The sequence below is a fragment of the Gracilinanus agilis genome, chromosome 6, assembly GCF_016433145.1.
Source record: "Gracilinanus agilis isolate LMUSP501 chromosome 6, AgileGrace, whole genome shotgun sequence".
In the NCBI taxonomy this organism is placed as follows: Eukaryota; Metazoa; Chordata; class Mammalia; order Didelphimorphia; family Didelphidae; genus Gracilinanus; species Gracilinanus agilis.
The window spans coordinates 88,037,456-88,053,404 of record NC_058135.1 but is presented as its reverse complement, the minus strand read 5'-3'; the positions used below and the strand labels follow the sequence as shown (position 1 = coordinate 88,053,404).

Genomic DNA, 15,949 nt, shown 5'->3' with positions numbered 1-15,949 from the left:
GATCAATGATTATGCAATGTTTAGGCAGTATTAGTTTTTTTTTAGTTGTTCTCTGTGAAAAATAGATCATCTTCAGCATCATTTACTATCCACAAACATTATCTATTATTTAATTCTCAGAATCCATGGCACTGTACTAGGCTATGGTATACAGCCCTTAAATGAAACTCAAGCCCTGTGTTCAGATTTTTAAAAAAATTCAGCTTATCTACTTTGTTTTAAACCTGAAACTAGATTGTTTAATTCAAAACTTGATTCCAAAAAGTAACATGAATTGTTAGACCTGACAAAACCCGAAGGTCTACAGCACCTACAGAATACATTTTATATTAGGATCCCATCTTATGATTAATATCTAAGCAATGGATTTTGCCTGGAAAGGACAGAGGGAAGATACATAGCACAGAATGCATTTGCTATTTCTAGTTCTACATAGGTCAGAAACAAAATCCCTAAGGACAAGGCAGTTACACCCAACGTAAGAAAGGTAAGAAAATAAGCAATGTTTATTTCATGGCAACAACGAGACCAAATTCCAATCATAGAAAATGTGGGGTCAGCCAAGCTTGAATATGTGTATAAATGTGCCAAGTCATTTCTATATGAAATATCATAGGATCAGTTAGAGCTGGAAGGGACCTTAGAGTCCTGCTAGTACAACCTCCTCATTTTACAAATGCCAGGAGACTGAGGCCCAAAAAGGGAAAGGGACTTGTCTAAGGTCAAATAGTAAGTAGCTGACGCTTAGGCTCATGGCATTTTTCTTCCAAAAAAGGCCTCTTGCCTCTGTATAGTCATATTGTGGGTGACCTTGGGAGGTGAGGCATTCACATTTGAATAATTTTTGTCTATATTAGAGAGAAGATAGTGCATAGAGAGGAACATGAGAGAAATGTAGTGTTATAAGGGAAGGGAAAGAATAAAAAAATTCAAGAATGGGAATAAAAGATGTGAGAAAGGACAGAACTGCATTAAAGGAAAAGAGGAATGGGTCAATGGAGAGATTCACTGTTTTACATGAACTCTTGAAATCCAGTATGGGAAGATAGGGTACAAGATCATGGAATTTGAACTGGAAGGGACTCCTGAGATCATCGAGTCCAATATTCTCATCTTGTAGATGAAGAAAACCAAGGTTCACATTATTCACATACATGAAATTATTTGCATATGATCACACAGGTAATAAGTGTTTGAATTTGGGCCCCAATTCATTCTCATTTTGAGTCCCATACTGTATCTACCATATTCTGCTGAGGGATCTCCCAGTATTTGTTATTGGGGATGGAAGTAGATCTTCTCCAAGCCATTAGTGCATAGTACTTTGTCCTCTGATGTTTGAACACAGGCACAAACATGGAGCCTAGAAGTTGTACTCAGGACTAAGGTTCTGCTCCTCTATGTTATTGATAGAAACATCACAGAGCCTGAATTGGTATTAGAAATGTAGAGGGGCTCTGTTCTGGGAGAAAAGTCTCTCTGTGTTGAAATCAGGGGATTCTAAGAAGCTCTTAATGTTTCTGAGACTGTTGGCAAGATCAGTTCTAAAGGGGGTGGTATATTAGCCTATGAACCCTACTAAGCTAAGTTTTTTTATGAATAAATTGGCAGTCTATTCGATCTTGATTTCCATTATCGGAGAAAAGAACCAAACATAAGTTAGCACTCATTTAATTGCCTTTTCTCTGTTTTCATTTGTATTGACCTCTTTTTCATATTGTTGACCAATAATCTCCCATTTACTCTCTTCTTTTTAAAATATCCTTACCTTCTGTCTTTGAATCTAAACTAAGAATTGGTTCCAAGGCAGAAGAGTAGTAAGGGCTAGGCAACTGGGATCAAGTGACTTGACCAGGATCATATAGCTAGGAAACATCTGAGGCTAGATTTGAATCTAGGTCCTCCCAATTCCAGATCTGGCTTTCTATCTATTTCATTTAGTTGCCCCTATTTACTAAACTCTCTTCTTATTGGGATTTCATAACACTACTTTCCAGGTTCTTCTCCTAACAGACCTTGATCATCATTCATGAGCATTTTCAGTACTCTGTCCTGGACCCTTTTCTCTTTTCTCTACATTCTGTCTTCTTGAGCTACCAAGTGTTCTCTTAATATCTTCATGTTGATGACTCCCCAAAGGTTCAAATCTTGCTCATCTTTCTCCTAATCTCCAACTTCTAACATAGACCACCTAGCTATCAGTCCCTTGGGAATCTCACACTCATCATGTTTAAAAAAGACATCATTACCTTTTCCCTAAAACTCACTCTTTTCCTAACTTCCCATTATCTTTTGAGGATGTGACTCAACAGTTTCCCAGGTTTGCACCTAAAGAGTCACCTTTAACTCTTCATACTTCTTCTCTCCCTCAAATCCAACCAGTTGCCAAATGTTGTCAGTCTTACTACCATATCGTCTTTCAAATCCATCCCCTTTTCTAGCCTCACAGAGTATTTATCCTCAAATGAAGACTCTCACTACCTTTTATCTGGATTATAAAAGTCTCCTAATGCATCTCTCTTCTTGAAGCTGTCCCCATTTTCCGGTCTTTCTTAGACATACGTATCAAATCGATGGTAGTACTAAAGTGTGAAGAAATATATCATATCTCTGCTCAAGAAACTTCAGTTATTCCATGTTGTCTTTAGGATACAATTAAAACTTGTTTGGCATTTTAAGTCTTTCTTAATCTGACTCTAATCCATATTTCCAGACTAATTTCAGATATTATTCCTCAGATATTACTGAGCTACTAGAGGTTTCACACTGCCCCATAGAGATGCTCCATCTCTCTCTTCTCTGCCTATATCCAAGCTCTTGCCCCTCATTCCAAGAATGGTCTCCCATCCTTAGAACCCTTATTTCCATTAAAAACTGTTTGAGGGCCATCTTCCATATGAAGTCTTTCCTGACTCACTCCCATCTGTTGAACACCTTCCCTTCTCCAAATTATTGTGTGTTTATTTGTATATAATTTGTACTTACTTATCTGTGTGTATGTTGTTTCCACAAAGTAGAAGGAGGGCTACTTGAAGGCATAAGCTCTCCTTTTTTTTTCAGGAGTATCCAGCATACTATGGGACACATAATAGGCACTTAATGTTTCCTGAATAGATTTATTGTTGTTGAAACATGCCAGTATTTCAGAGATCCTAGATTTGGAGCAGAAGAGACCTTAAAAGCCAGCAAATCCAACTCCCTCATTCTACAGATGAGAAAACTGAGGCACAGAGAGGTTAAATGATTTAACCAGGTTCACACAGATTGTGAGTATTTGAGAAAAGATTTAAACTCAAGACTGAGTTTACATCGTGTCATCTGGTTGTCTAATTGATCAAGAGGTGCATATATAGGTACAGAGCTAAAACTGGGTTTTTAAACATCTGTGCTTGGGGAACATACCCCAAACCATACCTAGGGCAAGTGGTAGAAAGCCATCTCTCAATGAAGACAGAATGAAATATAGAACAGTAAAGAGAAACAGAGGACCATAGGAAAGCTGCATGAGGCAATTGCTGGGGAGGATAGCACGTGGGGATGGAAATATATTAAATTTACCATCTGGTAGCTTCTGATGCTAACTAGGTACTAAGCTGTGTTGTTTCTATGAAGATAAAGGACCTGTAATACACTATCAGTGCCCTCATGTGAATTTTGGTCCTGTTGGGCAAAGCACCCATTTCTCCACCCAAATTATAGCTCTGTATAAGAGTGCCTCACTTTAAGCAAATACATTACGTGTAAATTCAAATTTACAAATTAATTAGAGGCTAACTATTTGCTTTAAAAAGGATATGTTTACATCCTTTGCCATAATGGCTTTACTTGCTATACACACTTCCTGTGGCTTTATAATCATCCTGGGGCTTTCTGAGTAAAGCTAGAAGTCCTCTTTTCTTGATGCTTTGAAATTCAGAGCAATGTGGGGTCATTTGTCTCTGGTAGTTGTTGAAAGGCTACTAAGACTGTTTGCTTCCCCTGAGGCTTTAATAGTGGCACCCTTTCCTATTCTCCCTAGGAGCTGGAAAAAACCATTTACTCTAATTTTTCATTGAATTTCTATATCATTTCAATCTGGTGTGATTTTTAGGTTTCTACTAGAGTAGGTTTTGGGGACCTGGGCTTCCCTCATCAATTCATGTAGCCATCTTGGCCAGAAATCCCAACATATGATCTTTGATATGCTCATTCCTACCTTCTTGACTTTAGCTCATATTGTTCCACCTGTCTGGATGATTTTTCCTACTTCTCTCTAATTATCTTAATATTAACATTCCTTTAAAGACCACCAGGGCCATGTAGGTGGCCCAGTGAATAGTGCTGGAGCTGGAGTCAGGAAGACTCATCTTCCTGAATTCAAACTTGACTTATTAACTGTGTGCCCCTAGGCAAGTCACATAACTCTGTTCCCTGTGCCTCAATTTCCTCACCTGAAAAATGAGCTGGAGAAGGAAATGGCAAACCACTCCAGCATCTTTGCTGAGAAAACACCAAATGGGGTCATGAAGTGTCAGACAAAATTGAAACAACTCAACAATAAAAAGATCATCTCAAATCCCACTTTCCATCTGAAGCCTGCCCTGAAAACTCTAACATATATCTGCTATCATTCTTTATTTTTTGGCCTATACCATATTCACATCTAATTATATTCAGTTTAGAATTTTTTTGTTTACTTTTTAACTAATGGTCCTTCTGTTCCATGTCTAATTCTTTAATTCATGTAAAAATGTCTTTCCCCAATGTTCCATGCAAGCAGGAACCATGCCAATTACTTTAATATCTCCCAAAAGGCCTCGTCCATTGTTAAATGCATAGTAAGTACTCTCCTTTCTATACCATCATCCGTGTTCTATTCCCTTCTGTGTGGGTATGCCCCCAGGATTTTATCTCAGTACCTTTCCTCACCTCTCTACGTTTTCATTTCATGACCTCATTACCCCCATCCCACATAGGTTCAACAATAATTTCAATGAAGAGGTCTCAGAGAACTCTGCATCTAGCTTTGATCCCTCCCTATAACTCCAGTCCCACATCCCCCATTGGCTAGGTAACTCTAGTCCCCAATCTCCAATTATATATCCCAAAGCTATCTCAAACTCTACATACATATCCAAAATAGAACTCCTCTTTCTCTTCCTAACTTCCCTAATTCTAAGGGCACCAAATCCATTTAATAACCTAAAGTTTGTAACTCTTCAACCTTCTTGAACTCTTCACTCTCCCTCATCCCTCATTTTCAGTCAGTTGTCACCCCTACAATATCTTTCACATTTGTCTGCTTTATAACTAACCTCAGGTCAAAGTTTTATCACCTCACACCAGGATTATTGTCACAGTGTCCTCATCAGTCTCTCTGCTTCCAGGCTCTTTTTTTTAAAATGGTTCTGGAAGCTCTTCATTCTGCTTTAAAAGCCCATCATAGTCTGACTCCTTCTGCAACTGTTCCAAGCTCATAGTACAACTCACCTTCACATTTTTTTCAGCCAATTGACCTTGCCTCTCCTTGTACATAACACTCTATTTCTTTTCTCCATGCCCTTCTTTTCACTGGTTGGCCTTCATGCCCACGATGAAATCTCTCCACAATTCTGCTTTGTAGAATCCCTACCTTCCTTCATAATTTAGCTCAAATGTGACCTTCTGCAGGAAACTGAACCCGATCTCCCCAGGTGATCTATTATATCCTCACTCCCGAAAACAAATGCTAAACTTTTAGTATGTTTTTAATTTACTTCCATATCATATTTGGTATTTCCTTTTTTTGTTCATGCTATTTTCTTCAATAAAAGGTAAGTTCTTTGAGGACAGACTATCCCTTTTTTAGTCTTTATATTCCTAGATTCCTAAAGGATTTCCTGGGGCCTTAAGAGATTAAGCGAACTTCTAAGGTGTCAATCAATATGTATCAGAGTTCACATTTGAACTCAGGGCTTCTTTACTCCAAAGCCAATTCTCTATCTACTATGCTTCTTCTCACCTCTCTGAAGATGATGTTACAGAGTAGGTGCTCATCTGCATTGGTAGGAGAAATTCTTCATTAGAAGTATTCTACAGGAGTGAAATGACAGGAATGATAAAAAACAAACAAACAAAAAACTAATGGGCAACAAATACTGCAATGCTTGACATGTACAAGGTATCTCTCTCTTATATTCTTTCTCTTTCTCCCCCCTTTTCTTTTAATTCTCTCTTCTCTCATTCTTTCTCTTTTTATCTCTATTCTCTCCTCCATCTCTTTCCTTCCTTTTTTCTTCTCTTCCCTCTCTCATTCTCTCTCTCCATTCCTTTCTGTCTCTCATTCTCTGACTCTGTCTGCTTGCCTGTCTTTCTCTTTGTCTATTTCTTTCTGTCCCTTTCTCATTGTTGTTTTCTGTCCCTTCTCTGTCTCTTCTCTTTTATTCTCTCTCTTTTATATGTACATTTATGTATACACATATAACATATACGTGCACATGCGTACACACACACACACCAGTGAATTTAATGAAGTTGAAGGAACTTGATTAATGGCACCAAGAAAAGGGAAAGCGAAGAGGAAAAATGGCCACCTCTAACAATTCACTGTCAGCCAAAAGAGATAGTAAAATTGGAAGTAGGGACTCAGTGTTCATTCTTTCTCCTGTTGCTGGGTTGTGTTTTTTTATTCATGACTGGAAAGTAGTTGATGCACAAGAAAATCAAACATTTTCTGTGAAAATAGAGCCTGAGGAATATTAGACAATCCAATGGAAACATTTTTTTTACTAGCTAGGCATCATTTCATAAAGATTCATAAACACAGAGGCAAATTCTCTTTTTCTGGTATTGAAATTCATTAGCAGCAAAACTAGCCTAGTACTGTGAAAAGAGAACAAACTCTGGAATCAGAATCCCTAGACTCATATCCCCTTTCTAATGCTTACTATTGATGTTACCTTGGACAAGGCTTTTAAGTTCTCTGGGTCTCAGTTTTCTCATCTGTAAAATAAGAGGTTTGGACTAAATGATGTCTAAGACCCTTTCTAATTCTAGATCTACGGTAGTGTGAAAATAAATGCCCAGAAAAGAATTGGAAGGAACATTTTTGCATGGGGGAAAATTAAAAAAAAAGTAGAAAGAAAAAAAGAGGAGAAAAATTAAAGGATGGGAGCAGGTAATTAGGAATAAGTAATAAATCAGAATATAAGGGGAAACAGATCTGCATATATAGGTTAAGGAGAGTAAATATGTGTGTAGCAGTGTAGCTTCCATTCTGTGGTAAGGAGAGTGGTACCAATCACCTCTCTCTATCTCACTACCCCCAAAATACCAGCTACCACAAGTAACTTTGACATTCTCCAACCAAAATAACAGTTGTCAAGACATTTCTCAACTTGATCCTTCCTTCCTAGATTCCTTCCTTAATTTAAAATGCTGTGACTGTCTCACCAACAAAATGCTTCTGGAGCTGCTAGGGGAAAAAGTGTATAATTTTAAATAAATTAAATCTTTTCCCTATTTGGTCACACCATTCATTAGGGTGTCGAATCTATTACAGAATAATATTTCTCTTGAGGCATGGACATGCTTATTTTGTTATCTCCTCCCAAGTCCAGGAGATAAGTTTTTTTTTTCAAAAGGCAAAAAAGAAAAAGTCTAGTGCTTCCCTGGTATTTTTTATCTCTAGATAGTGGAAAGGGGGCAAAGAGGAGGAGTCTCTATATACACTTGCTTTTTGAAGTAACTTTTCATTATAGCATCACTGACAAGTCTTCCTAGAAGAGCTAAGCTCACACACAAATCAACACCTACTGGCTTTTCAGAAACAGCATGGACCAACTTGCTGCTTAGAAATAGATGCTGAACGACATTGCTGCTGCTGTTGGCATCTGCTGGTATAAATTCAAATCCGTGGAGCTGTTTTTATACCTTGGCTGGGATTTCATGATAGGGGAAAAAAGAATATTAAATCTGCTTTCCCTTCATATGATAGCTCCTGTCTCTTCCCTTTTTTCCTCTTTACTTTTTGCCCAACCTAAACCCTCAGCATGACTCTCTGAGGTGAACACTTATCTTGGATTGTGGATTATCTTTATTTTTTTAAAGTTGAGATAGCTTTATTGCATCACATTCTAGTTAGAAAACAAACCAAGAATATGATGCACTTAATAGCAGGACTCTAAAAAACAAACAACTTGGAAAGACTTTAAAATTCTGATTCCAGAATTCCAGTGGTTCCAGAGGACCATGATGTCTGGAGGAAGCATGATCCCCATCTCAGGACAGAGAGGTGATCAACTATACATGCAGAAGGAAATGCAAACTTTTTGGACATGACCAATGTGGGAATTTGTTTTACTTGGTGGAATATTTGTTTATATGTTTTTATGCAGATATAATTACATATATTTGCATATAGATATACATATACATAACCTTTTCCTTCCCTCTCTTTTCCATTACTAAGAAGGGGGAAAAGGAGGAAAATATGCTTGATAACTGAAAAAAATAATAACAACCTTAGCAGAAAAAGGTCCTTTTCAGGTTAGAGAATCTATCTTCAATATCATTTATGGATAACCTATTATAATTTACTGGGGATTATACTGAGAGGCAAACTTCAGGCACAGTTCCTGCCCTCAAGGAGTCTGCAAACTAGAGGAAGGAGAGGTCAATGGTAAACTGGGGTTATTGGGAGAAAATGGATGTTGATCTAGGTCTAAAAGAATGAGTTTTCCTGGTGCTTATTACAGTCTTTGCTAAGACACATAGAAGGTGCTTAATAAATACTAATTCATCTACCAAGTGGCTTAGATGAGTAGAGATGAGAATTAAAGACACTCTAGATAGGCAGAAAATTGGAGCAAGGGTTGCAGCTGGATAGCTCACTGGATTGAGAGTCAGGCCTAGAGACGGGAGGTCCTAGGTTCAAATCTGGCCTCAGACACTTCCCAGCTGTGTGACCCTGGGCAAGTCACTTGACCCCCATTGCCCACCCTTACCACTCTTCCACCTAGGAGCCAATACACAGAAGTTAAGGGTTTAAAAAAAAAAAGAAAAGAAAATTGGAGCAAAAGAAATAGGAATGTATATATTGTACCTGGAGTTGGGAAGGTAGAGACAATGAACAGAATTACTTTGTTGGTATGAAATAAAAATTTGTAAAAGAGAGACTTTATTGTGGGCCAGATTGTGGTAAGCCTTGAATGTCAAGGTTTGGAATATGGATTCTATTCTGTAAGAAATGGAGAGAGATTGTGGGTTTCTAAATAGCCTATGGCAGGCACAAAGTTTTACTTTAGGAAGACTTATTTGTCAGTACATGTGGGAGGAATTGGAAAAGGGAAAACTTGGAGGTGGAAAGACCAGTGAGGAAACTAATTTGGAAGTGAGATAATAAAGGGTAGGAATGGCAATTGGAAAGGATGGTGACAATAGGAATGGGTATTTAGGAATAAGTAAGGGAGATAACATGAAGGAAGAACTGATAGGTAGGACTTGGATGTGGGTGGAGAAGATAGAGAAGAGTCAAGGATAACTAAGGATTTGGGCTTGGAAATTGTGGAGAGGAAACTGGTTTGAGAGAGAAAGCTCATGAGCAGAACCATAATTAGCATGTTTTTTATATCTCAGACAAGTTTTACAAAATGCAGCTAGGGCAAGAAGTGCAAGGTGCTCCTTCAAAGCAACATTTTAAGATTCATTCAGTTAGGCCAGAGATCGGCAACCTTTTTGGCTGTGAGAGCCATAAACGCAACATTTTTTAAAATGTAATTTCGTGAGAGCCGTACAGTGCTCACAGTGTGCGCTCCTGTAATGGTGCCTGGAAAAAAATTGACTTTATGGCTCCTGCAGAAAGAGCCAGATATGGCTCGAGAGCCATACTTTGCTGACCCCTGAGTTAGGCTATGTGTGTGCAAGTAGAGACCTGAGAGTTAGCAAAGCCACTGTAGTAATGGGGACAGGGCCACCTGGACTGCAGCAGACAGAAAGAAAGGGGTGACCTCTAATAGCTTCCGACATAACAACAATAAAACAACTCTTCTTCTTCCTCCTCCTCTTCCTCTGCCTCCTCTTCTTCCTCCTCTTCCTCTTTCTTCTCTTCCTTCTCTTCTTCCTTCTCCTCCTCTTCTTTAAGGCTCTCCTCTAACACAGAGAGTATTAGCTTTAACTGGGCAAGTCACTTAATCTCTCAGGGTTTCAGGTAACTCCCCAAGACTATAAATTTCAGGTTAGGAACTGATTTGAATTGATATAAGGAGTTCCTTCAATACATGTTTATTACACCAGTGAAATCACAGGCCCAGTTTAAAAATGTTAGGTTCTCGGGTCACAAATATGAAAGTGTGATGATAGTCCTTGCCTTCAAGAAGCTTATATTCTAGGGACAATGAAAGTAGAGGAGTTCTAATTCTTTTTGTTCTCTGTGTTCAGACAATATGCTGGTTTTTTTTTTTTGATGGAAGCTAAGTTTGAGTCACTTTCAGGGCCTAGATATAATGAAAGTAGATGCTCCAAAGGGCTCTCTCTTTTATTTGCTCCCACTGATACCTGACGTTTTTGTTTGTTTTTTTTTTTTTAAGAGAGGAAGTGACATTTATTATGCAATCAGAAATAAGTCAACAAGTCTTTGTGGAGCATCCACTTTGTGCCAAGTATTGTGTAAAGGGCAAAGGATACAAAACATAGCAAAAACAGTCTCTGCCTTCAAGAATTTCCAGTCTAATGGAAATAAAGCCAAAGATAACACGGTTCTGAGATAAGATGACAAATCTACATTAAAATTTTAAAACTCTGTGCTGACAATTTCTTGAGATCAGACTTTGATCAGGGAGGAGAAAAGAGAACAAGAGGGCACAGGGTGGCTGATAAGGAGAAAGACTGGGGATGAAATAGAGAGGAAGAAATGAACTAGAAGGAGAAGACCATAACTCCAAAGACAGATAATTACATCACAGTTTTTGCCCAGTAGCTGCTTTGTCCACTGACTTTCTAAAGAATGTTCATCCTTCTTTCAGAGCCTCAGTTTATCACTGGACTAAAACTACTCGTCAGTAGAGGACAAAAATTTCTTGACAGGATGTCATTAGGACAATAAAAGTAGAGAAACAGCTTCTATATAGCTTTGTCCAGTGATTGTACAAATGTCTCAGGATGGGGCACAACCTTTATAATAACCAAATATCAGTGCGCTGAAGGACAGGAAGGCGTATCACATGCTACTTTGGTCTCTCCACCAGTTAGGAATAAAGTTAAAAGCTGCCTAGAATTCCTGGGTAGCTATCTCATTTTCCAACTGCTAGTCTCAAAAGCTAATGACAACTTTAACAATGTTAAGAATAGACTTTTGATTTGTAGAGGCTAGGGGGTCCAGCAAATATTCCAGGAGAGAACAAAGCAAGGGCTACTCATTATATAGGAAAGGAGGGAGAAAGAAGAGGTTTTTTCTTTATAATGATAGAGAAATGAAGCTTTTTTTTTCTTCCAAAGGTAAAATTCAGTGCAATAGCAAGTGGATTCTGAGAGAATCATTTTGGTAACTCTATAAATCTTTTCTGATATTCTTTGTATCACTTCTTGGTCCTTATTCTGATTGGAAGGAACATAGGAAATCTTCAGAGGATAAAAGTTGTCATTTACTTAGCACCTGTCCCAGGATTCCCTCTCATTGCCCCCCCCCAAAAGGTTGATCTGATAGGAGATGGTATCTAACAAAATTAATGGGCTCATTTATTTCATACTGAGTGCTACTATGCTCATGAAAAGGACATCCAGAATGTCACTAGCAGCATCTACTGTGGTGACGAAATAAATGATTACATGCAGTGACATGCAATGACATCTCAGATTTCAGAGAATTTGGCATGACCATTTCAGAAATGGTCAGGGAATGGGTTTGGCCAGCTTTGAAAATCAGAATAAGAAACTTAATTCGAAATGGAATGAAGGTGATAATCTTCCCTTAGGAAGATGGGAAACAGCTGGATTATACAAAAACAATTAAGGCTGATTAGCTTATTAAGAAGATAAAAAGAAAGCACTGAATATAGGTCTGACTTTTTTTTTGAGGGAAAGAGACAGAAATGGAAGGAGAGAGCCAGAGAAAAGACAGTGGGGAGAGAGAGGGAAAGGGAAAAAGAACTGGAAGGGACCATTTAGTCCAACTCCATCATTTTACAAATTAGGAAACCAAGGCACAGGGAAATTAAGTGACTTGCCCAGCATTAGGCCACAAAATTATGAATGTCAGAGGTGGGATTTGAACTAGAGGCATTGTACCAAATGACTTGAAATGTGTCAATTAGAAAGGAAGCAAATATTTATGAAATGTCTACCATGTGCCATGCAATGTGCAATTCCATTTACCAATATAATATCATTTAACCCTGCCAACAACTCTATGAGGTAGGTGCTATTATTATCCCCATTTTATAGATGAGGAACCTGAGGCAAACAGGCTAACTGACTTGCCCAGGATTACACAGAGAGTAAGTATCTGAATTCACATTTGAACTCAGGTCTTCCTGATTTCAGGCCCAGAGATCTATCTACTTTTGGTCTACTTAGCTGCCACTAATTCAGAGAATTTTTAAAAGATCCAAATACTCAAAGATTAAATTAATATTTTTCTACCATGTGATTTCCCAAGTGGGAATAGGGAAGGGGGAAGACGGTTTAGATATTAGTTGGTGGTTTTATCTACACATAATTTAACCACCTAGATTCAAAGAACTTTAGAGGTCATCTAAGCCATCCCCCAGCTTCAAACAGAATTCTGCTTAAGCCATCCCAAAGAGATGAGAAACTGTTCTATTTTTAAGGACCTCCAGAGGTCTCTCTTGTAACCTATTTCAGCTAACAGAAATTCTTTTGTTTCTTCCCAGCCTTTCCACACTGAAAAGTAAGATACAAGGCGTGGCACTAAAGCCAATACCCTAGTTTTACAAACCACACACACAAAATTAGTCTCATTACTTTGGATACACTTTGTATATATAGCTAGAAAGTGAAAAATCCAATCAGTCATTTACATCCTTTTGTAACTTACATCCAAATATCTAGCCTAGAAAAAAACAAACAACCTGTTTCCTGCTGTCATGAAGATAAAGCAAACATAAATGACTGATTTTTTTCCCTCTCCTTTTCATCTGGATAGTTAGTGTATCCCACAATGGACTTTGCTGAGGTTCCTTTCCTCTAGTCCTCTCCTTCAGACAAATGGCTAATATTTACTCATTAACCTTTGTCTTTGTGAAAGAGTATCCCATATTAATAGAGAGGTTTGTCTCAGTAACAGAAAACTTATCGATTGTTTGCAACATCTACCACAACCTACTGTCTTAGCAACAAATTCAATTGCCTCTTGTTCAGTAACCAACGCGATATTGTAGCCAACTTTAGATATTGTATAACTTCACACCCCAAACTTTACTAGGGTTCTCCGTTTTTCATTCAGCTTCCCACACAATGTTCTTTGACATAACCTACATTTGAAAATAGACTTTGCTACCCCATGACAAAAGTTAGTACAATAGATGCTAAGAATAACATGTTCTTGATTTAAGTCATTGTGAACTCTCTCTCTCTCTCTCTCTCTCTCTCTCTCTCTCTCTCTCTCTCTCTCTCTCTCTCTCTGTCAATGCCCAATGCCAGCCTTAAATCTAAACTTTTGCTGATTTAGAATTTGGAGTGTTTTCCAGTATTTCTGCTGCTCAAATCAAATATTAGTCTAAAAGGCCGTGACATCATTATCGGGAGGGCCACATAAACCTTTTGATTGTACATATTAGTTGGACTGATGTCATATACAAACACAGTTTCATGATACCCATTAAAGTCCAAGATTGGCACTACTGATTCACATGTGATCACAGAATTCAACTTTCCTTTCAGGGATATGAGGATCATTTCCCAGATATAAGGTCTTAATTATTCAGATTATCACATAACTTGTCATCTATTTTTCATAAGTCGAAACAATAACAAATCACTATTTTTTTAAAAAAAGTGCCTGCCATGGGGTCTTGGAAGCTGGAGTTTCCTTTACTTTATTTGGTAGTTTTATACTATTTTATATTCAAAAGAATGATCTCACAAATAATCTCCCACTCTAGCTAGACTCCCAAGTTCCCTCCAATTTCAGTACCTTTGTACATGCCCGAGTTGAATTAACTTGAGTTAGAATGTGATTAAAGGAGAAATCCAAGATCCACTAGCTAGGTAAAATGGGTTTGAAGATCTCTGTCAGAGTTAACTTCTTATGTTTAGGCAAAATAGAATGATTACAGTCCTCTGGTGTTTAATGGGAAATGATACAATTGTTGTTATTATGCTTCCACTAAACCTGTCTTGGCATGAATTCCCTGTCTTTCCTAGCAGGAACACTTATTAGAAGGGTTTACGTAACAAACTAAGTCTTTGCTTCATGAAACAACCCAGCAGTGAGCTCACAAACATTTTCATTAATAATCAGAAATCTGGCCTTGAAGCTGGCCCCCAGAGGGAATCTGGGAAGAGCAAAGGAACCCCAGGAAGGGAACTGGAGTCAAAGCTGACTTGCTATGAATCGGAGAGCATTATCAGAGCCTTACCTTGCCCTTGGGTCACTCCATAGAACTCAGCTGCTATCCTCGCAGCTTCCTTGCGGTTCCCCTTCACAATATAGAAGTGACTAAGGATGGCAAGGCTGATTTTCACAAAGAGTTTGAAGCAGAAAAGTGAAAGGATTGTAAAGTAGACGTTGGACAGCTGCTGGGCAAAAGGACGGCTTTCCTCTTCCACAGACATGGCTGCTGGAACTTGTGTGTTAGGACTGAGATCCAAGTCTCAAATGTGCCTGGCTCTGGCCACACACGGCCCCCGAGCAGCTGATCCTGAGGAAAGAAGATATCAGGTGGTCATGATGCTTGCAGCTCAAAATATTTATACTGTCCATAAAAGTTCACCAGGCCCTCCTATTGGCCTGCCCGGACTCCGCAGTTGCCAGCTTATCACATGCCCTATTTCTAGAACTCTTGGCTTTCCAGCCTCAATTTAAAAAGCCAATCCCAGACCTCTATAAATGTTTCTCATTTAATTTGTGTTATTTCATTTACAAAAAATAGTGGGAAGAGCATTGCTCTGGGAGCCAGAACCCAAGGAGGTTCTATTCCTGCCTCTGTCACAAACGAACTGTATGAATTTGGATGCTGCTTCCTGGCATAGGCTTCACTTCCCTGAGGCGGAAAATGAAGGGGATGAACTAGATGTTCTCTGATGTCCAGATCAGTTCTAACTCTGTATAAAAACCTATGACTAATTTCAAGTACATTTTGTGTAGGTCCTTGCTTATTAATGATAATACAATATGTTACTACCAAGTTAAAGCTACTTGATATGCTTTGTCTTTTCCAAGTCTGCTGCTTGAGGTTTGAGCTTTTCCTTGGAGTAGATTCCCAGGATCCTAGCTTTATATCTAGAAGGGACTTTTGAAACCCTTTAGGACAAGACTTCTATAGATAGATTTCAAGGAATCTCTGAACTTGAATGTAAAAAATATATATTTTTTGCTAACTGAAATATAGTTTTTTCTTCAATTATGAATTAAAAAACAAACACTACATGAGGTGTCTATAGGCCTCACCAGACTGCCAAAGAGGTACGCGAGATCAAACAAGATTGAGAATTCCTACTCTAATCCACACACTTAAAAGATGAAGTGTGAAAAGCTTATCAGAAGAAGTGACTTACCCAAGGTAACAAAGATCCTGGGAGAGCCAGGACTAAACCATAGGTCTTTTGACTATCACTCTTTCCATTTAAGTCAAGCCTCTAAGAGGACCAAGTGAAATACTTTAGGACTAGATCATCACCCACCAATAGTTGAGATGACCTGGGTGACCACAATGACTCTTGGTCATTCTGTCATCTGGTATTTGATTGTTGTCAGCAATAACAGGTTTGACCTACAAATATCCAAATGTGGGTGTCCCACAAATACTGTTGACAC

The 15,949-nt window shown here is 38.4% G+C and overlaps 1 protein-coding gene across 3 annotated transcripts in view; it reads right to left on the bottom strand.

The window, feature by feature from the left end:
* The window catches only part of ASB5 (ankyrin repeat and SOCS box containing 5), a 77,797-nt gene extending 62,959 nt beyond the window's left edge, over positions 1 to 14,838 (bottom strand). For 2 of the 3 annotated variants that reach the window (XM_044681533.1, XM_044681532.1), the window contains exon 1: positions 14,569 to 14,838. In XM_044681533.1, coding sequence (XP_044537468.1) covers positions 14,569 to 14,748 — 180 coding nt within the window. In that variant the 5' untranslated portion in view covers positions 14,749 to 14,838. Of the gene's footprint in view, positions 1 to 14,552 lie in introns of all 3 variants that reach the window. The other variant, XM_044681531.1, reaches the window with a different exon arrangement.
* Positions 14,839 to 15,949: the final 1,111 nt, after the last annotated feature.